At 40.6% G+C, this 23099-nt stretch overlaps 2 protein-coding genes across 5 annotated transcripts in view; both read right to left on the bottom strand.

Annotated features, from left to right (window-relative positions):
- The window catches only part of SPIRE1 (spire type actin nucleation factor 1), a 208234-nt gene that overhangs the window by 156300 nt on the left and 28835 nt on the right, over positions 1 to 23099 (bottom strand). The window lies entirely within an intron of this gene.
- LOC119466939 (40S ribosomal protein S12-like) lies at positions 7576 to 8121 on the bottom strand. The gene has a single exon (XM_037727870.1). The coding sequence runs from the start codon at positions 7961 to 7963 to the stop codon at positions 7598 to 7600; it is 366 nt and encodes a 121-aa protein (XP_037583798.1). The 5' UTR covers positions 7964 to 8121; the 3' UTR covers positions 7576 to 7597.

Genomic DNA, 23099 nt, shown 5'->3' with positions numbered 1-23099 from the left:
CAGATAGATAGCCCCTAGGGGCTGAGGGCATCTTCCAGCCATCAGCCAGCAAAAAAAAATGAAGCATCAGTTGTTCCATCACAAGGAATGTGGTCACAAGCACGTGAGCAGGAAGTGAATTCTTCCCGGATGAGGCCTCCAGATGTTGCAGCCCTGGCTGACACCTGAGTTAGAATCTTAGGAGACCCTGAACAGACCCAGCTAAGCCAGGCCATGCTCCTGACTCACAGAAACTGTGAGATAATAAATTTGTGGCTGTTTTAAGCTTCTAAATGTGTGGTAATATTGTTACACAGCAATACAAAACTAATTCAGTCACTTAAGGTGGTTCTCCTAGATTACTCTGGTATACTATTTTTGCCTTTGAAATCAACAGTTATTTAATGGTGAACTCTTTTGAAACTGTTAATATCATGGTCCTCATCAAGCCTTTATTGACTAGTTTTGATAATTACTGATGATTTTTATCTACGTCAGCTATTACTATGATGGCTGAAAAAGAAAAACATTCCACCCATCATCACTCCTATATTTGTGAGTTGGCACTGAAGGAAGAACTTTCCTTTCTCTCTATTTATTCATGTATTTTAAGAGGCTTGTGGATTTTATTATTTTATCAGTTTTATTCAGTAACTAATTTAATCCCTTATCATTCTTTTTTCTCTGAGGTAGGGTCTCAATCTGTCACTCAGGCTGGGGTACAGTGGCGTCGTTTCAGTTCACTGCAGCCTCTACCTCCTAGATTCAAAAGTGTTCCTCCTACCTCAGCCTCCTGAGTAGCAAGGACCACAGGTATACGCAAGCACACCCAACTAATTTTTGTGTTTTTGTAGAGCTGAGGTCTCACTATATTGCCCAGGCTGGTCTTGAACTCCTGGGTTCAGGCAATCCTCCTGCCTCGGCCTCCCAAAGAGCTGAAGTTACAGGTGTGAGCCACTGTGCCTGGCTCATTATCCTTAGTCATTCTGATGCTCAAGTATTTCCAATTTGTCCAGTGAGCAGTCATGCAAGCTGACTCCTGAGACCTTGTGACCTATCCCATGACTTAAAAAACTGCTGTATCGGCTGGGCCCAGTGGCTCCTGCCTATAATCTCAGCACTTTGGGAGGCTAAGGTAGGCAATCAATTAAGGCTCGAGACCAGCCTACCCAACATAGCAAAACCTCGTCTCTACTAAAAAAAATACAAAAATTAGTCAGGCATGGTGGCAGGTGACTGTAATCCAAGCCACTTGCGAGGCTGAGGCAGGAGAACCACTTGAACCCAGGAGATGGAGGTTGCGGTGAGCCAAGATCACACTACTGTACTCCAGCCTGAGACATAAAGTAAGACTCAGTTTACAAAAAAATAAAAATAAAAACAAAAACAAAACTGCTTATTGAGGTATAATTTACTAATCCTAAAATTCACTGATTCAAAATGTACAATTATTTAATGATTTTCAGTGAATTTATAAAAGTATTTAACCATCACCATCATATAATTTTAGAATTTGAATTTATCATTCCAGAAATAAAATTCATGCCCATTTGCAGACACTCCCCTTCTGACTCTCAGCTCCATGAAATCACTCATGTACTTTCTGTCTCTACAATTTTGTCTTTTCTGGACATTTCATATAAATGAAATCATATAACGTGGCCTTTGTCTCTGATTTTTTCATAATGCCTGTTTTTGAGGTTCATCAATGTGGCTGTATCAGTACTTTGTTCCTTTTTATTATAGATGGTATTACATGGCATGGCTGCACCAACTCATCATGCTTTGAATTCTTCATTATACCTGGTACAACAAGATGATTTGGCCTCATCTTGTCTTTTCCCTGCCCCAGCCCTGGAATCAGCTAATTCTCTGGGGAGCCCTGGTTACTGGTAATGGGAAAGGCTATTTAGAAACCAAGACCTGGGACTGGGTGCAGTGGCTCACGCCTGTAATCCCAGCACTCTGGGAGCCCAAGGTGGGCAGATCACCTAAGGTCAGGAGTTCGAGACCAGCCTGGCTAACATGGTGAAACCTCATTTCTACTAAAAACACACCAAAAAAAAATAGCCTGGTGTGGTGGCACATGTCTGTAATCCCAGCTACTTGAGAGGCTGAGGCAGGAGAATCACTTGAACCTGGGAGGTCAAGATTGCAGTGAGCTGAGATCTGCCATTACACACCAGTTTGAGCAACAAGAGCAAAACTCTGTCTCAAAAAAAAAAACAGACCTGGGTGGCTAGGTGTGCTCACTGTTAGAGGGATGCCACTGCTCCAAGGCCCTTTCATAGTGTATGTGCATATCTGCCCCTGTACACATATAAATGTTTATATAAATACACAGACACAGATACACATACACATAAAGGGCTGAGTTACTTTTTGTTGCTTGTAGCTGAACGCATCCTGACAGCAACATCAGAGATCAGATAAAAATCCCTTCCTTTCTCTATTTAGGAAGGAAACGGTAGTAAAAAACAGATCAGTACAGATTAGTTCTAGTTTCATTCTGCTTCATAACTCTGAAACATAAACTTAAAAGGTTTCACTCGAGCCTTTTAGCACAAGAAGTCTTTTCCAAGCAATGATCCCAAATGCTTGATGTTCATTTTTAATTTTTATTCTATTAATTCATATACTGGCTTAGTGAGTAGCCAGCAAGGAGAGGCTGCTCAGTCCCAGGGTGCTGTGAGTTCACCCTTTGAGACTGTCATCCCACACTAAACACAATCCAGAAAACGACAGTTTTTTGTTTCTTGTTTTTTGTTTTTGAGATGGAGTCTCTGTCACCCAGGCTGGAGTGCAATGGTGCCATCTCAGCTCACTGCAACCTCCCCCTCCCGAGTTCAAGCAATTCTCCTGCCTCAGCCTCCCAAGTAGCTGGGACTACAGGTGCGCACCATTACACCCAGCTAATTTTTGTATTTTTAGCAGAGACAGGGTTTCACGGTGTTGGCCAGGATGGTCTTGATCTCCTGACATGGTGATCTGCAGGCCTCAGCCTTCCAAAGTGCTGGGATTACAGGCATCAGCCACCACTGTGCCCAGCTAACAGATAAAAATTTTAAGTGTTTTTTAGATATAGCCACTTTAAAGAGTTCAATATCTCTGTGGCCCAGAAACAGAATAGAAAAATGCAGCAGTATAATAAAAGGGCTGAAGCCATAGTCTCCCTGTTTCTGTATCCAGAAGTAGCCAGGAAGTAGGAACCCAGATATAGGAGACATGGAATCAGGTCTACTGTGTAAGGCTGGGCAGACCTTTCCCCTACTGTGAAACAAGGCTGATGAAAGTTGCAAAGGCTGCGCAGATTACAGTTTGTAGGAAGCAACACTGCCTGCTCAGGAACTGAATCTCTATCTCTAGTATCGCTGTAGGATGAATGCTCCAATCTACCTATAAGAACGGTCAATGCCCTAGTTACGTATGAAGTCCTTCTATGAAAATCAAGTGAAGAACCCACTGATTTGTAGGTAAACATTTTAGTATACAGCTGCTGCTTATCATGGAGTTACCTCTCGATAAGCTCACTGAAAATACCATGTGGTGAAAATGCATCTAATACCCATAACCTACAAAACATCATAGCTTAGCCTAGTCTACCTTCTTAAGGTTCAGAACACTTAAGTTAGCCCACAGTTGAGCAAAATCATCTAACACAAAGCCTATTTTATGATAAAGTGTTGAATATTTTGTGTAATTTATTGAATATAACATGGTTGTATGGGTACTCAAAGTATAGTTTCTACTAAATGTGTTACCATTTCTGCACCATCATAAAGTTGAAAAATCTTAACTTGAACCATCTGTAACTGTGTATTTGCTTTTCTGGGGAAATGTGATATTTTGAAATATATATTTGGTCTTCACCCCATCTCCTGGCATACAAGTCCTAGAATCCTTGAAATGTCCAAAGTGATGGGTGTCTTTTTTATACTAATGATTGAAGGCTGGTCACCCCTCGGTACCTTTAGGAAGGGGCTGGTAACTGGAAAGATGAAGGCATAATTAGAGGACTGAGACTTTCAGCCCCAACCCCAACCTCCAAGGAGGGGAGAGAGGCTGATGGTTGAGTTGATCACCAGTAACCTGATTTATTCAGTCATTCTGACATAATGAAGCTTCAGTAAAAAGCAAAGGAGCTGGGTTCAGGGAGCTTCCAGAGAACTGAACACATGAGGACTCCTGGAGGGTGGTGAGCCTGTAGGGGGCATGGGAGCTTCGCCTTCCTTCCCACGTGCCTTTCCTATGCATCTCTTCATCTCCCCATCTGTACCCTTTGTAGTATTCTTTATAATAAACTAGTAAACCTAAGTGTTTCCCTGAGTTGAGAGCCACTCTAGCAAATCAGTCAAATCAGAGGATGAGGTAGAGGGAACCCTAATTTAGAGCAGATGGGTCAGAAGTATAAGTGAAAACCTATTACTTGTGATTGGTGTTCAAAGTGGGGGTCAACCGTGTGAGGCTGAGCCCTCTCACCCTGTGGGGTCTAGAGAGAGCATCAGAATGGGGCTGAATTAGAGGACATGCAGCTGGTGACCACTAAAGAATCTACTAGAGAACAGGCTGCTGGTGGGGAGAAATCCCCACACACTTCTTGGTGACCAGAAGTCACAGAAGTATTCTGTTTTGAGAGAGTAAAAGCAGAGTAAAGGAGAAAAAACTGTTTTTTTCCAGAGGAAAGTTCCATATTTTTCACCAAATTTTCAGTGAGGTCTGTGATCCACAAATAGCAAAGGCCCACTGCCCTATTATATGTCTGAGTTGACATCATGGCCTCTGGAGTTTGCCTCAGTGTTTAGTTCTGTCATTTATTTCTTCAAATATCTGCATGACCACTATGTGCAACACACTGTTTGTGAGCATTAGAAACACAGCAGAAAAAAAACACTAAGTCTCACTTAGTGAGCGAAGGGAAGGACCAGAGTGAATGTCTTCGGACATAAATCAGATCACATCCTGTCACTCTGTCAAGACTCTCTAGTAGGTGCACAGTTAAGTTCCATAACAGTATTATTCACAATGGCCAACAGGTGGAAGCAACCAGTTGTCCACCAAACAGATGAATGGATAAACAGAATGTGATGTTTATATACAATAAAATATGACCCAGCCTTAAAAAAGAAAGAAGCTCTAACATGTTACAGCATGATTAAATCTTGAGGACATTATGCTAAGTGAAATAAGCAGTCCCAAGAGGACAGATACTGGTGATTCGACTTCTATGAGTAACTAGTCAAATTCATAGAGACAGAAAGGAGAATGATGCCTGTCGGGGGGGAAAAGGAAAAGGGGAGTTGTTATGTAATGGGTGGAGTTTCAGTTTTGCAAAATGAAAAGGTTCTGGAGATACGTTTCACAACAATATAAATATAGTTAACACTACTGAACTATAAACTTAAATGACTAAGATAATGATTTTTTATCATAATTTTAAAATAAAGAAATTTTTGTCACCTTACTTATTTGCTTGCAAATTCTAGGAGGACAAAACTAATTATCCACACAGGCCAGCAATAAGAGAAAATCTCAAAAACGTGGTTTTAAAAAAAATTACCAAGCACCCCAAAACCTAAAATGCAATAAAATATATATTTTTTTAAAATTACCATACGCATTACTGATTATTGAAATGAGACCCATATGTAGTAACACAGTCATATTATCTGCTACTTGAATTACTCATAGGTACAAAGGAATTAAATATGTAATGGTACACAAATAAATACGAATATTTGTATTAACATACTACTAGCTGCTATAATAAACTTCTCCAGAGGTTTCCAAATTCACTCAGATGAGAGCTTACTATAGCCAACAGGGCCCTACACAACCTAGCTCCCCGCTGCCTGACCTCGTTCACCGCCACCTCCCCTAGCCACATTGGCCTCCTTCATGTTCTTGGACCCCCTAGGCCTCCTCCCACTGCAGGGCCTTTGCACCTGCTTCTTTTTCTGGCTGGCTTACTCCCTTGTATCACTCAGATCTCTGCTCAAATGTCACCTCAAATGAGAGGCCTTCAGTTTTTAAACAAAATCAAAAAATGGAATTGAATTGGACCCTCTCCCCTCTGTCCACCCCCCACCTGCCCAGTTATACTCTCTCCCTTGCCCTCCTTTTACTTCATAGCACTTAATACCATACAGTATTTTATATACGTTTGCTTATATATTATCTGTAAGTGCTAGAATATAAAGTGTATGCAAGCAGAGTCACTTTTATTTATTGACATACACCTCAGTGCCTAAAACAACTCTTCCGGCACATTAGGTTCTCTCTTTATACAAAAGAAGGAAAAGAATAAAGAAAGAAGAAAAAAGAGAGGTAAAGAGGATAGGGGAAGAAGAGAAAAGAAACCAAAAAAAAAAAAAGGAAAAGGAGAAGGTGTCTAATAACTGAGGGCTACTCTCCTGGTCTAACTTGTTTCTAAGGCTGCTCACTTTCCTAAAACCAGTAAATTATTTTCTCTCTTTAATTATCTGGGGTTTTTTTTGTTTTTTTGAAACAGGGTCTCACTGTCGCCCAGGCTGGAGTGCAGTAACATGATCTCGGCTCACTGCAACCTTCACCTCCCAGGTTCAAGTGATTATTCTGCCTTAGCCTCCCGAGTAGCTGGGATTACAAGTATGCACGACCAAGCCTAGTTAATTTTCTTATTTTTGGTAGAGACAGGGTTTTGCCATGTTGGTCAGGCTGGTCTCAAACTCCTGGTTTCAAGTGATCCACTTGCCTCAGCCTCCCAATGTGCTAGGATTATAGGCATGAGCCATCGCACCCAACCAGATTTTTTAATTTACAATGTTAATGTTCCCTTTTATTAGTATTATACACATAATTAAAAAGCTGACTTACTCTCATACCTGCTGAACAATGGAATAAAAGATAATTTTTTAAGGACATACAACTTGCTCTACTTAGCTCAAGGTAAACAAATTTCAGAAAATATTTCTCAATTATCAGGGAAGTTACCTGATGTAAGAATAGCACTGAATTTGACAGCTTCATTACTATGCTTGTTTAACTGACTCATGGACTATTTTACACAAGAGTAAATTTCCTGGTTTCTAATTACTTGAGGAACTTGTGACAATCACAAGGTCCTGTTTTTTTTAAAATGCATTATGCTAAGTCACCAATATTCATAGAAAGGCTTTAAAAGAAATAGTTCATTTTTTTAGAAGGACCTGAAACTGCTAAATTTCCCTCACATCTTACATGGCTCTTCTTTTGAGTGGCCTTCAGTAGACACTTTCCATCTCAATTCTATTTTGATTTTCTCTTCTAGCTAAAAATTCTTGAGATCCCTAAAGGGACTTAATGTTCTAGGCATCAACAAAACCATAGTTCTTGAGTTGCTGCCAGGCTCCTAAGGCAATGAGCTTAGTTCTTTGCCTCCCTTGCCCTTCATGAAGCCTTACAGTCATGGGACTGGGTGTGGGTGTTGACAACAGAATGGAACAGATAGCTACACAGTCATTCATGACTAATGAGAAAGCTAAATGTATGTCTCCATCTTTACGGTTTTCTACTTCATAGCACTACACACGCATGCATGCACACACACACACGTTTTCTTTCTTTCTTTTTTTTTTTGAATGTGAGCCAAATATTGATTTCTTCATTTTTTGCATTTGAAGTACTCTTCAATGATATCCTTGCCCTGAGACTCCCCGCCATAGTCCTTAACTACTATACAACTGCAAACAACCACTTTATGGGGCTTTCCCTCTCTGTCAATTTTACAAAGGCCGACCCATTCCCCTAGTTTCTTGTTGTCATCAACCTTAATTAGGTTAATTTGGTGTTCAGCACAAAGGGCCTCCACCAACTTGACATACATAGGCTCATCACAGTTGTATGCAAGCACACAAAGATGGGCTTGGCACTTGTCTAAGGCTTTGGCAGCTTCTCGAATTCCACGTGCTAGGCCATCGTGGAGGAGGGCGGTCTTCCGCACTTCTTGTAAAGCAGTATTAACGTCCATTACACCTCCAGCAGCAATGCTGAAACGTGACACTACATCAGATCCATCAGTTCAAACCTCACACCGCATAAAGCCTTGGACTCATCAAAGACTGAGTCGGCCATGGCTGTGGGTTACCAGTAAAGCCGAATCTTGAACGAACACAAGCCTCCATCTCCGCATGAATCGGCAACGGCAGGGAAAGAGTTTGTTTTCTTATTATAAAAGCAAATCACATTCATTATAAATCTCAGAAAATATAAGCAATCTAAAAGAACATTAAAAAATTTATCTGAGAATGTTCATAGCACAAAGAAATGTGTTTATAACACAAAGAAATGCATTTGTAACACAAAGAAATGTGTTGAGGTGATGGCTACTCCCATACCCTGATGTGATTATTGCACACTGCATGCCTGTATCAAAATACCTCATATACTCCATACATACATCTACCTACTAGGTACCCAGAAATTTTTTTTTTAATTATCTCAGGCAATCACTATGAACTAATACAACCACTTACTTTAGTTGTTCAAGATCACATTCTTTGCATTTTTACCTATTTTATAGTCTCTTTGATACTACAATGAACCATCATTCCACATACTCAATTCCATTCTATCCATTTGTTTCTAATAATGTAGAGTCTTCTGTTGCACAACATTTAGGTAGATTCCACCTTTCCTCTTATAAACAGTGCTGCAAACAAGTATCTTCTTGCTTCGTTTTCCCACATATTCTTAGTTATTTTCTTTGGAAAAGCTCCCAGAAGTAAAATTACTTGATTAAACCCATGCTCTTAGATGTGTGGTATGTGCTACCCAATTGCTCTCTAAAAAGTTAACTCCAATCTCTACTCCAGCCTTTGCATATGAAAATACAGGTATTATCCTCTGGTAACTGAGTTCCTTTGTAACAAAGTTTTACATTTAGGTGATGGCAATAATAACAACAACAGTATCTGCCATTCCAGGAACTCTTGTTCTATCTATTCTCTAATCCTTACAACAGCCCAAGGAACATGTACTAATATCCTCCATTTACAAAGAAACTGAGGTTCCATAGGGTAAAGAGTTACAAAGAAGCAAAATTGAGGATTACTAACAGAACTCTGAAGCAGCAGTCCTCAATCTTTTTGGCACCAGGGATGGGTTTCACAGAAAACAATTTTTCCACATCTGGAGGTGGGATGGTGATAAAACTGTCCCACTTCAAATCATCAGACATTAGATTCTCATAAGGAGCACAGAGCCTGGATCCCTGCATACACAGTTCACAACGGGTTCACACTTCTATGAGAATCTAATGTCACTGTTGATCTGACAGAAGGGGGAGCTCAGGTGGTAATGCTCTCTCAAATGCCACTAACCTTCCTAACAGGCCACAGACTTGTACTGGTCTGTGGCCCAGGGATTGCAGACCCCTGCTCTAAAGCACCCAAATGGTACACAATATTTTAAGGAAAACAGAGTCTGCTCTAAAATGTGTGGTGTGCTAGAGAGCTCCTATCAAGGACTATCAAGAGTCAAGCTGTCCAATATTCAGGAATCTCACAAGCTGGTTGAGGAAACCTCTGACAGCCTGAAACTGGCAAGGTGGGAGTACTTATACCACAGAAATTCATGTTTGAGGCATTTTTGAGAGCCAGTTTACCAGTACACTGCTGTGTGGATAAACCATACACTGGTTAAATCTAACTCTTCACTGACTCCCCACCTGCATTTGTATAGCTGAATATGGCTAGAGTAAAACACAGAAAACCATACTGACTGATCTTGCCGTAAATCCATGACCCTGAATGTCATGGGTCATGACATAATGTGTGAGTAATTAATGCTATCCCCAAAACCATGCATTTCCTTGGTCCACTCACCACTCACCACTGTCCTCGGTGACTATAAGTTCTCTTCTTCCCTCCTGAAACCTGACACTTCTCCCATCCTCATTCTCAATGACCTTGCTTTCCATTTCACTGAGAAAACTGAAGTAACAGGAATCTTTTGACATACATACTGTCTTCCCTCCTGCCACTCTAAGTGGGCTACCCTCACCCTGTGCAAAGCCGAGTCCCCATTCCTTCTTACACTCCATATCATATCCCCTCTCAATGAAGCAATGATTACTCTCCAGCAATTCTCTACTCTCCAATCTGCATCAATAATTTTCCCTTCTATACTGGGTCGTTACTGGTGCAACAAACAAATATGTTATTTCCATCAATTAAAAAAAAAAACAACTCTCTGGGGTCCCACTTTCCTCTCCAGCTACCCTCAAATTTTCTGCTCCCTGGGTTAGCCAGACTCCATGAAGGCCCCTAATGGCCTCCACTCTCTTGGTATTCTGGTTCTTATGCAGTTCCCTCCCACACTGTGTCCATGTGATCAACAGAATAGAGCAGAAGTAACAGAATGTAACTTCCCTAAGTGGTAGTTTCTTTATGTATCTTGGATCATCCTCTCTGAAAGAAGCTGGCTGCCTTGTTAGGAGGATACTTAAGCACTCTTATGGAGAATAAGCCTGTGTAGTGAATGAGAAACTGAGACCTCTTGCCAACAGCCAGATGAAGTAAGCCATCTCAGAAGCGAGTCCTCCAGCTCGGGTCAGGCCTTCAGATGACTGCAGCCCTGGCGAACATATTGACTAAAACTTCACAGAACACTGAGCCAGAATCACCCAGCTAAGCCACTCCTGAATTCCTGACACACAGAAACTGAAACAGTAAAGCTTTGCTGTTTTAAGTCACTGTAAGTTTTAATTTTTGTTTCATTTTTTAAGACAGCGTTTTGCTCTGTTGCCCAGGCTGGAGTGCAATGGCTCAAGTGAGTCCCAGGCTCAAGTGATTGTTCCCACCTCAGTCCCTGGAGTAGCTGAGACTATAGGTGTGCACCACCACACTCAGCTAAATTTTTTTTTGTATTTTAGTAGACATGAGGTCTGGCCACGCTGGTCTCAAATTCCTGAGCCCAAGGGATCCTCCTGCCTTGGCCTCCTCCTGGGATTACAGGTGTGAGCCACCATGCCCAGCTTAATGTTATATAGTAATAGATATCTAAGGTACCCACCCTTTAAAGAAAAATGCCTCAGTAACTTTTCTTTATTCACTGTCTGTCGATTTCTCTCCTTTCTCTTTGAAACTCACTCCAGTAGGGCTTTTGCCCTCACACTACCCAGCAACCTGCTTGTCAATAATCACAATGTTGTCAAACTCAATAATCAAGTCTTAGTTTTCCTCTTACTTGATCTATCAAGCAAGATTTCACACGGTTGATCACTTCTGCCTCCATGAAACAGTTTGCTTGTCTTCCTGGAGAAAACACAGAAAACTATACGGACTGATCTTGCCTGAAATTCATTTACATTCATGAGCCCTGTGGATTTCCTTCTTGTTTGTGATTGCTCCTTCTTAGGCTTCTTTGCTGATTCCTCTATCTTGCCATCCTCTTAATGCTGGAGTGCGCCATGGCTCAGCCCTTAGCCCTTTCTTCTTTTCTATCTACCCTCATTCCTTTGGTGATTTCAACTAGTTTCATATTTACACAGTCGTACATGGCCCTTAAGGCCCTACACATCCTTACTAATCAAACTGTTGTCCCAGGATCAGTAACTTCAGTATCACCTGAGGGTTTGTTATCTCTGACCCAGCTCAAGATCTACCAAATCAGAATATAAATTTAACAAGATCTCTAGGAAATTTGTATGCACATTAAAGTTTGAGAAGCACTTCCTTTGTGATCTGCTACCCCATTTCTCCCCTGACTACAACTCCTAACTCACCTGCCGCTAACTGAGCTGACCTCTTCGCCACTGCAAGAATATGGCAGGTGCATGCCCACCTCCAGGCCGGCCAATACTTATCCCTCTGTCTGAAATGCTCTTCCCCAGATATCTCAATACTTGTTGCCTTAACTCCTTTAAGACCTTGTTAATCTATAACCACTTTGGGAGTTGTACTCCGACCGCCTTGTTAAAAATTGCAGACCCACCACCATCACCACCACCATTATGCTCCCCATCACAGGGCTCTATTTTACTTTCCATAGCATTCAGCACCTTTTAATGTAAATTCACTTATTTATCCTACCTATTGCGTTTCCCTCCACTATATTACAAACACTTGAGGGCTGAGATTTTTATCTGTTGTGTTCACTGATGTATCCTACATCCTAGATGAGAGCCTAGAAACAGCATGTGCGCAATAAACTTTTGGTTTTTAAAGTCTTGTCTTCAATTGCTTCTTCAAGGACTTAGTAACCAACACTCTAAGGTGCCACTAAAATCGACTTTCTTCATTAGCAGAATTATTCTCATAAATCTTTCTCCCTGTATCTACCTGGAATCTACTCCACATTTGTGAGAATATTCATCTACTCTGACTACCCTTCAACCAGACCCCAGAACATGCTGCTCCAGACTCCCCACTAAGTCTCATAATTTTTTTAAGACAATTCAAGACCAAAACTTCTTCTCTTGTCCCTCCAAACTTCTCATTTCTTAAATAGTTCTATTCCTCCTTCTCCCTATTCTTTTAGCCAAATATAGCTATAGAACACTTGACATGTGGCTAGCCCAAACTGAGAAGTGCAGAAGCACAAAATACATACCAGATTTTAAAGACTTATTAAGAAAAAAAGAACATAAAATAGTTCATTAATAATTTTCATATCTGGCTTGGCACGGTGGATCACACCTATAATCCCAGCACTTTGGAAGTCCAAGGCGGGAGGATCACTTAAGGTCAGGAGTTTGAGACCAGCCTGGAAAGCATGGTGAAAGGCCATCTCTACTGAAAATACAAAAATTACCTGGGTGAGGTGGCACGCACCTGCAATCCCAGCTACACGAGCACGAGAACTGCTTAAACCCAGGAGGTGGAGGTTACAGTGAGCCAAGATTGCACCACTGCACTCCAGCCTGGGCAACAAACTGAGACTCTGTCTCAAGAAAAACACAATAATAATTTTCATATCTGTTACATTTGATGTGATAGTGGCTTAGGTATATTGGGTTAGATAAAATATATTATGAGGCCAAGCATGGTGGCTCACAACCCTATAATCCCAACACTTTGGGAGGCCAAGGTGGGAGGACTGCTTGAAGCCAAGAGTTCAAGACCAGCCAGGGCAACAAAGCAAGACCCTAAATACAAAAAATCAAAAAATTAGCAGGGTGTGTGTAGCACATGCCTGTAGACCCAGCTAGTTGGGAGGCTGAGGCAGGAGGACTGCTTGAGTCCAGAAGGTGGAGACTGTAGTGAGCTATGATCGTACTATTGCACTCTAGCCTAAGCAACAGAGTGAGACACCCAACTCTAAAAATAAATAAAAATTTCATTTTATATATATATACACACACATATAAGAAATAGGTGTGTGTGTGTGTGTGTGTGTATGTATGTCTATATATATATATATATATATATATATATATATATATATAAAATTAAAGTTGATTCCCCAAATCTAAAAACAGATAAAAATTTCATTTTATATATATATACACACACATATAAGAAACATATGTGTGTGTGTGTGTGTGTGTGTGTGTGTGTGTGTGTATATAATGAGAGTTGATTTTACCTGTTTCTTATTTAATGTACCTACTAGAAAATTTCAAATTATGTCTATGGGTCCCCCTGTATTTCTACCAAACAGTGCAGCTCTAGATCAGTTCCTAACAAAATGGCTCCTTCCTCCCTGAAAGAAACTCTTTCCCTGGTTTTTATTTTAATAAGCAGGAGACTGGGAAAGAAGGGAAGGGAATGCAATATGTAATTAAAATAAGACACTAGGCTGGGCGCGGTGGCTCATGTCTGTAATCCCAGCACTCTGGGAAGCCGAGGTAGGCGGATCACCAGAGGTTGGAAGTTCAAGACCAGCCTGGCTAACATGGTAAAACCTTCAAGGGCATCAAAGAAGATAAAAGCAGGCCAGGCGTGGTGGCTCATGCCTGTAATCCCAGCACTTTGGGCGGTCAAGGCGACGAATCATGAGGCCAGGAGTTCCAGGCCAGCCTGGCCAATATGGTAAAACCTTGTCTCTACTAAAAATACAAAAAATTAGCTGGGCATGGCGACTTATGCCTGTAGTCCCAGGTAGTCAGGAGGTAGGAGAATTGCTTGAACCCGGGAGGCGGAGGTTGCAGTGAGCCGAGATCATGCCACTTTACTCCAGCCTGTGTGATAGAGCAAGACTCCATCTCCATAAAAAAAAAAAAAAAATCCAAAATTTTAAGATAATACTTTTCAAAGCCAAGAAATTTGGTATAAATGATATTAAAATATAACATTATCACCCATAAAAATTTATCAAGCTATAACTTAATGATCTGTGCACTTTATCAATGTTCTATGCGTCAATAAAATATTTAAAAATACGTTAATACCAAATAAATTAATTGTAAACAAACCAAATTATTTCTGTGTTTTAAGAAAAAAAAAATTCTTGCTTTTACTTGCTTCCTAAAATGTTAAAGGAATAAAATAAGAGTCCCCTCCTTTCATTTCCTGCCTTTAGAAGTCAGAGTTCAGTTACAGATCATTTAAATACTACTCCTTCTCTTAAGAATCTCCTTAGCAACCTTTTACGGCTTGTCATGAGTTGCAGAATTCTCTCAATCTTCCATTCTTCAAATGGCCTGTTTCCCCTCTAGAACAAAGTATTTGAAAACAGAAAACTTAAAAAGCTCTTTGTTTTTTTCCAGGAATAGAGGTATTAACAAGCTCTTTGAATAGAAATTTTAAGGCGGTCTCACAATCTCCTTGAATTCTTTTGCCAGCTCCTACCCTCTAAGCATTCTTCCCTCTTCCCTTCCCAAAGTAAAGTCACATCCTCTGTAAAAATAACAGTGGCCTCTTCCAAAGATTTCTGGTAGTCATTATTAAAGTTGTTTGTGGTGTAGAATGGAGAAAATGAAAAGAAAGACCTGGGATCAGGTGAAGAGAGGAAAGGAAAAGGAAAAAGAAAGGCCATCAGCCTCCTGATCCTGGACTCCATCTAGAGTGGAGAATCTAGACATCAGCAGAAATGGAAAAGCAAAGGGCAGAAAGGAGAGAGGATGAAAGACAGGGAAAGTGGGTGGTATGGCCAGGCGCAGGGTGGTGAGGTTTTACTTGCAGATATGTGGAAGGCAGAAGGTTCTAGAGCAGCCACAAGAGATGAGGAAGTTGAAGAATTCTTAAAAGGGAATCTTGATAATTTTAGGTGTTGTTACAATCTATAAAATGTATCTACTAAGATCCTTTGAGAGATATTTTTAATTGCTATACCGTGTTTACTTATAGGCAGTGGTAATGGGAAGGTGGAGCCTTGCCTCATAATTGACCCAATGTTTGAATTCATAAACTACAGAAAGAAGAGAGAAGGGCCAGGCAAGAGAGCAGTTTAATCAAACAAGCTCAGGTTCTATCATCTTATTCAGCAATGTAATACATTCATATGTTACATTTTATTAAGATTACTGATAAATCAACAATTATTTGTATTCATTTTATTTATTTTATTATTTTTTGGGGGGGGAGGAACAGAGTCTCACTCTGTCACCCAGGCTGGAGTGCAGTGGTGCAATCTCAGTTCACTGCAGCCTCCACCTCCTGTGTTCAAACGAATTCCCTGCCTCAGCCTCCCAAGTATCTGAGATTACAGGTGTCCACCACTATCCCCAGCTAATATTTGTATTTTTAGTAGAGATGGGGTTTCACAATGTTGGCCAGGCTGGTCTCAAACTCCTGACCTCAAGTGATCCTCTGGCCTCAGCCTCCCAAAGGGCTGGAATTACAGGCATGAGCCCCCATGTCTAGGTTTGGTTTTTTGTTTGTTTGTTTTTTTGTTTTATGGAGACAGAATCTCACTCTGTCACCCAGGCTGGAGTGCACTGGCAAGATCTCAGATCACTGTAACTTCTGCCTCCTGGGTTCAAGACATTCTTCTGTCTCAGTCTCCTAAATAGCTGTGATTAAATGTATCAACCACCACGCCCAGCTAATTTTTTTTTTTTTTTTTTTGGAGACAGAGTTTCACTCTTTAGTCCAGGCTGGAGTGCAAGGACGTGAACTTGGCTAATTGCAACCTCCACCCCCTGGGTTCAAGCGATTATCCTGCCTCAGCCTCCCGAGTAGCTGAGACTATAGGCACCTGCCATCATGCCTGGCTAATTTTTGTATTTTTAGTAGAGACATGGTTTCGCCATTTTAGCCATGCTGATCTCAAACTCCTGACCTCAGGTGATCCACCGCCTCAGCCTCCCAAAGTGCTAGGATTATAGGCATGAGCCACTGCACCTGGCTTCCTGGCTAATTTTTTAATATTTTTAGTAGACACAGGGTTTTATCCTGTTGGCCAGGCTGGTCTCAAACTCCTGACCTCAAGTGATTCACCCACCTCAGCCTCCCAAAGTGAGCCACCAGAGTTGGGATTACAGGCGTCATGAGCCACCACGGCTGGCCTCTTTTTATTCATTTTTTCATGGTAATACTCTAGCAAAATTGAAAATTTAGAGAACGAACCATGTTACCTATGCTTAGTACAGGGTCTATAATAGCAAGTCCTCAACAAATGATGAAAAAAAATTAGTATTTTTTACCTGTAATTCCATCTTCTTTTCTCAACTCTTCATTTTCCTAAAAACTTGTTCTATCCAGGAGAATTTTCCCCTAGATAACAGGTTCAAACTATAAAGTACTTATTAATTACCCACAGATGTCAAGGCCACAATCCATAAACTATCTCATGAACTTTCTGTTGCTGAAGAAAAATAAGCATTATGTCAAATGAAACCTCTAGAAATAAAAACAGGGAAGTTCAACAGCTAAAATCAGTCAACTAGTTTGAAAGCGATCTATACCTTTTAACTTTATATTCTAGAATGTTGCTCTTCTAAAGAGAAAATTATCCTAAGGGGAAACAAAAACAGCTCCAAATTCAGTTACAATGGGCCAAACCAAAAAGTTTGTTTCAACACACAAAAAAACTGTATATTTCCACTTGAAATATAAATTATATAAACATTCTCTTGTAAGACTCTTATTTAACATTCAAATATTTAAATATTCTCTCATAAAATACCTTTGAAATAAATTATTTAAATGGTTTGGGAGAATCTATTCTACCCTCCAGCTCCGAGACCCACAAAAACAATTTTTAAAAATAAACAGCAAGAGGTTGGGCGCAGGGGCTCACGCCTGTAATCCCAGCACTTTGGGAGGCCGAGGAGGGTGGACCATGAGGTCAGCAGTTCTAGACCAGCCTGACCAACATAGTGAAACCCATCTCTACTAAAAACACAAAAATTAGCTGGGCATGATGGTGTGCGCCTGTAGTCCCAGCTACTTGGAGGGCTGAGGTGAGAGAATTACTTGAACTTGAGAGGCGGATGTTTGGTGAGCCGAGATCGATGCACTGCACTCCAGCCTAGGCAACAGAGCTAGACCCCATCTCAAAAAAAAAAAAAAGCAAGAAAATGAAAAGGGATCCAAACTGGAAATGATGTAAAGCTATCTCTATTCACAGATAACGTAATCTGTAAAAAGAAAATCCAAAGGAATCTACTAAAAAACCATTAACATTAATAAATGAATTCAGCAAGGCAGCAGGATACATGATGAATAAACAAAAATCAGCTGAGTGAAGTGACTCACACCTGTAATTCCAGCAGTTCGGAAGGCAGACACAGGCGGACACCTTGAGCCCAGGAAGGCAAGACCTACCTAGGCACCATAGCAAAATCCTGTTCTCAAAAAAGGGGAGAATTCCCCTTTTTTAGGAGTTAAAAAAGACCTAAATAAATGGGAAGATATCCCATGTTCAAAATGCAGTAATAACCAAAAACATTTATAGATTCAAGGCAATCCCTATGAGAATCCCAGCTGGTTTCTTTGTCAGAAGTTGAGCTAATTCTAAAATTCATATGACAATGCAAAGGACCTAGAAGAGCCAAAACAATCTTGAAAAAGAACAAAGTTGGGGGACTCACACTTACCAATTTCAAAATGTATTAAAAAGCAATAGTACTCAAGAAAGCATGGCACTGGCACAACAGAATGGAACTAACAGTCCAGAAATAAACCCATACATCTATGATCAACTGATTTTCAACCACAGTCATAATACCATCCAAAAGGTAAAAAATATTTTCAAGAAATGGTGATGTGTCAACTAGATAGCCACATGTAAAAGTATGAAGTCAGGCCCTCTCCTCACATCATATACAAAAATTAACTGAAAATGGATCAAAGACCTAAATGTAAGAGCTAAAACTAGAAAACTCTCAGATGAAAACAGGCATAAATTTTTATGATCTTGGATTTGGCAATGGATTTTTAGATATGACACCAAAACCCACAAGCAACAAAATAAAAAATAGATACACTTGATTGAAATAAACTTCATGCTCCAAAGGACACCATCAAGAAACCGGAAAGAAAATCCACAGAACGGGAGAAAATATTTGCAAATCATATATCTAATAAGAAATTTTATCTACACTACATAAAAAGAAAACTCAATTTTAAAATGGGCAAAGGTCAAGGCTGCAGTGAGCTGTGATCATGCCACTGCACTCTAGCCTGATGACAAAGCCAGACCCTGTCTCTTAAAAGGGGGGTGGGAAAAAATGCTAGAAGAAAACCTAGGCAATACCATTCAGGACATAGGCATGGGCCAGGACTTCATGACTAAAATGCCAAAAACAATGGCAACAAAAGCCAAAATAGACAAATGGGATCTAATTAAACTTAAGAGCTTCTGCACAGCAAAAGAAACTATCATCAGAATGAAGAGGCAACCAACAGAAAGAGAAAAAATTTCTGCAATCTACCCATCTTGACAAAGGGCTAATAACCAGAATCTACAAAGAACTTAAACAAATTTACAAGAAAAAAACAACCCCATCAAAAAGTGGGCAAAGGATATGAACAGACACTTCTCAAAAGAAGACATTTATGCAGCCACCAAACATATGAAAAAAAAAAGCTCATCATCACTGGTCATTAGAGAAATGCAAATCAAAACCACGTTGAGATACCATCTTATGCCAGTTACAATAGCAATCATTAAAAAATCAGGAGACAACAGATGCTGAAGAAGATGTGGAGAAATAGGAATGCTTTTATGTTGTTGGTGGGAGTGTAAATTAGTTCAACCATTGTGGAAGACAGTGTGGGGATTCCTCAAGGATGCAGAACTAGAAATGCCATTTGACGCAGGAATCCCATTACTGGGAATGTACCCAAAGGATTATAAAACATTCAGTTATAAAGACACATGCACACGTATGTTTACTGCAGTGCTGTTCTCAATAGCAAAGACTTGGAACCAACTCAAATGCCCATCAATGATAGACTGGATAAAGAAAATGTGGCACATACACACCATAGAATACTATGTAGCCATAAAAAAGGATGAGTTCATGTCCTTTGCAGGGACATAGATGAAGCTGGAAACCATCATTCTCAGCAAACTAACACAAAAACAGAAAATCAAACACTGCATGTTCTCACTCATAAATAGGTATTGAATGATGAGAACACATGGACACAGGGAGGGGAACATCACACAACAGGGCCTGTTGTGGGGTGGGAGGGCTAGGGGATTGGTAGCAGGGGGTGGGGGGATTGCAGAGGGATAACATTAGGAGAAATACCTAATGTCAATGACAGGGGGATGGATGCAGCAAACCACCATGACACATGCATATCTATGTAATAAAACTGCACGTTCTGCACATGTACCCCAGAACTTAAAGTATAATAAAATAAATAATTTTTTTAAAAGCAGGGGTGGGAGGCAAAGGATCTGAATAGTCATTTTTACAATGATTAAAAGCACATGAAAATATGCTCAACATCATTAGTCACCCGGAAGATGTAAATCAAACACATGAAATATCACTTCATATGCACTAAGATGATCAGAATCAAGAAGTCAGATAACAGGTGTTGGCAAGGATGTGGAAAAATAAGAACACTTATACACTGAAATGTCAAAAGATAAGAGTTACTTTGGGAAACAGTTTGGAAGCTCTCAAAAAGTTAAAATACAGAGTCTTAAAAATTAAAACATTACTCATAATAGTCAAAGGGCAGAAACAACTCAAATGTCTGTCAACTGATAAATGGGTAACAAAATATGGTATATCCATACTGTGGAATATTTGGCAATACAAAGGAATAAAGTACTGATACATGCTATGACATGGATGAACCCTGAACATTACGCTAAATGAAAGAAGCCAGTCCTCAAAGACCGCATATGAGTCCATGTATATGCAATGTCCAGAATAGGCAAATCTACACATATAGGAAGTAGATTAGTGATTGCTAGGGCTAGGAGATGATAGCTAAAAGGTACCACATTTCTTTTTAAGGTGACAGAATGTCCTAAAATTGTGGTAATGGCTGCACAACTCCGAATATCTCAAAAACCACTCACTTGGATAAGTGGGTAACTTGTATGGTTTGTGAATTATATCCTGAAAAATTTATTTTCTAAAAACCAAGCAGCATCATAATCAAAAAATTAGGTAATGATCATGACACTAAGTAAATTATCTAATTTTGCTGATAATGGGGTTTTTTTGTTTGTTTGTTTTGAGATAGAGTCTCCATCTGTCACCAGGCTAGAGTACAGTGGCTTGATCTCGGCTCACTGCAACCTCCACCTCCCAGGTTCAAACGATTCTCCTTTCTCAGCCTCCCAAGTAGTTGGGACTACAGGTGCACACCACCATGCCCAGCTCATTTTTGTATTTTTAATAGACACGGGGTTTCACCATGTTGGCCAGGATGGTCTCAATCACCTGATCTCCTGATCTGCCCGCCTCAGCCTCCCACAGTGCTGGGATTACAAGGCATGAGCCAGTGTGCCCGGCCAATGGGTTGTTTTCTAAAAACTGTATTTTAATATCTGCTAAATAAATAAAATCCCCACCAAATTGAGAGATGTCAAGACACCATACTGAACTGCAGAAGCTCAATTAGCCTCAACCTAAATAACTCCACCATCTCTACTCCCTAATCCCCAGATCTATCATACTGACTTCTCTCCACATCACAGGCAAGCTACTCCATCCGTCACCAGGCATTTCTGCTCCTATGCTTATTATCATGGGTCAGTTGGTTTGTTCCCAAACCTATTTATACAACTGTACCATTACTATTATAATATCAATTAATTAAACAAGGTATAAACTGATGAAATAATGAGTGTATAAAATGCATCTGTGTAGTGTGAGAAATACAAAGAATGTAAGCAAACAGCAGATGAACAATACATATTAACAGAAGAATGACCATAGGAAATAGAAGAAAATTTCCAACAGAAATGTTACTTACCTTGCAGGGAAAATGAAGCTATGTCCAATCCTTAACATGACCTGTAATACTTGGCTCTTCCCTCCATTTCTTTTAACTCTCCCTCCTTCTCTATGCTTCAGACATCCTTGTGTTCTGTCAGTTTCAAAAACAGCTAGTTCTTTCAGAATCTTCACTATGGTGTCCTTCTTCCTAGAAAGTTCCACCATATATACCTAAATCCTTTCCCTCAGCCTGGCTAACTCCTTTAAGCCAAGTCTGCTTTTTAATGCAAAGATGCATATAACCCTAAGAGTGTAACACAGCAGATGCTCAGTTAATGTGTCAATATTGTTATGTGCCTAAGGGAAGGGATGTCTAGAAGAATAAACAGCCACTATCACTAGGTAGTAGGGAATGAAGTGATTTTTACATTCTTCTTTTATCCTCCTGTGATGTTTTAATTTTTACAACAAACAAACATCATTTCTACAAATGCTGCAAATGAATAAATGTATCCTGAAAACATAAATAAAAATCTGGCCCCTTCCCACATGGATCCCGTCAGCATTGTATCATGTGTGCTGAAAAATACTGGTTTTATTTTATTTAAAACATCTTAAGTTTTCATTATGGCAGACTGATAGGACCCTCTGATAAGGCAAATTGTTTTTGGGTTTTTTGTTTTTGAGACTGAGTCTTGCTCTGTCGCCCAGGCTGTAGTGCAGAGGCACAATCTCAGCTCACGGCATCCTCCACCACCCAGTTCAAGTGATTCCCCTGCCTAGTCTCCTGAGCAGCTGGGACTACAGGCACGAGCCACCACACCTGGCTAATTTTTTTGTATTTTTAGTAGAGATGGGGTTTCACCATGTTGGCTAGGATGGTCTCGATCTCCTAACCTCATGATCCACCCGCCTCGGCCTCCCAAAGTGCTGGGATTACAGGTGTGAGCCACCTCGCCTGGCCTGTTTTTTTTTTTTAAAGACAGAGTTTCACTCTTGTCACCCAGGCTGGAGTGCAGTGGCATGATCTCAGCTCACTGCAACCTCCACCTCCCAGGTTCAAGCAATTCTCCTGTCTCGGCCTTCCCAGTAGCTGGGATTACAGGCGCCTGCCAACACGCTCAACTAATTTTTTGTATTTTTAGTAAAGACAGGGTTTCACCATGTTGGCCAGGCTGGTCTCAAACTCCTGACCTCAAGTGATCCGCCTGCCTCAGCTTCCCAAAGTGCTAGGATTATAGGTGTAAGCCACTACACTCGGCCTTTTGTTTCTTTTTCTTTTCTTTTTTGAGACAGAGTCTTGCTCTTTCACGCAGGCTGGAGTGCAATGGCTCATCTCGGCTCACTGCAACCTCCGCCATAAGGGTTCAAGGGATTCTCCTGCCTCAGCCTCCTGAGTAGCTGGGATTACAGATATGCATCACCACGCCCAGCTAATTTTGTATTTTTAGTGGAGACGGAGCTTTGCCATATTGGTCAGGTTGGTCTCGAACTCCTGACCTGATGTGATCTGCCCAACTTGGCCTCCCAAAGTGCTGGGATTACAGGCATGAGCCACCATGACCAGCTGATGAGGCAAATTATTGAGAAAACATTCTACATGCTCTATTATAAGGTACTGAGAGGCATTTAAGTTACCCATATGATAAATATAGTAAACTCCTTCAAAAGCAGGGTGGCCAACATGGTAAAACCCTGTCTTTACTAAAAATACAAAAATTAGCCAGGCATGGTGGTGGGTGCCTATAATCCCAGCTACTTGGGAGGCCGAGACAGGAGAATTGCTTAAACCTGGGAGGCAGAGGTTGCAGTGGGCCAAGATTGAGCCACTGCACTTCAGCCTGAACAACAAAGAACAAAACTCCAT

Source organism: Cebus imitator, unplaced genomic scaffold (genome assembly GCF_001604975.1).
Source record: "Cebus imitator isolate Cc_AM_T3 unplaced genomic scaffold, Cebus_imitator-1.0 Scaffold242, whole genome shotgun sequence".
In the NCBI taxonomy this organism is placed as follows: Eukaryota; Metazoa; Chordata; class Mammalia; order Primates; family Cebidae; genus Cebus; species Cebus imitator.
The sequence above is the reverse complement of the archived record's forward strand: the minus strand, read 5'-3'. Positions and strand labels throughout refer to the sequence as shown.

What these genes read in the sequence shown, in the direction of transcription:
- LOC119466939 (XM_037727870.1), bottom strand. Translation starts at nt 7,963, where the DNA reads ATGGACGTTAATACTGCTTTACAAGAAGTGCGGAAGACCGCCCTCCTC.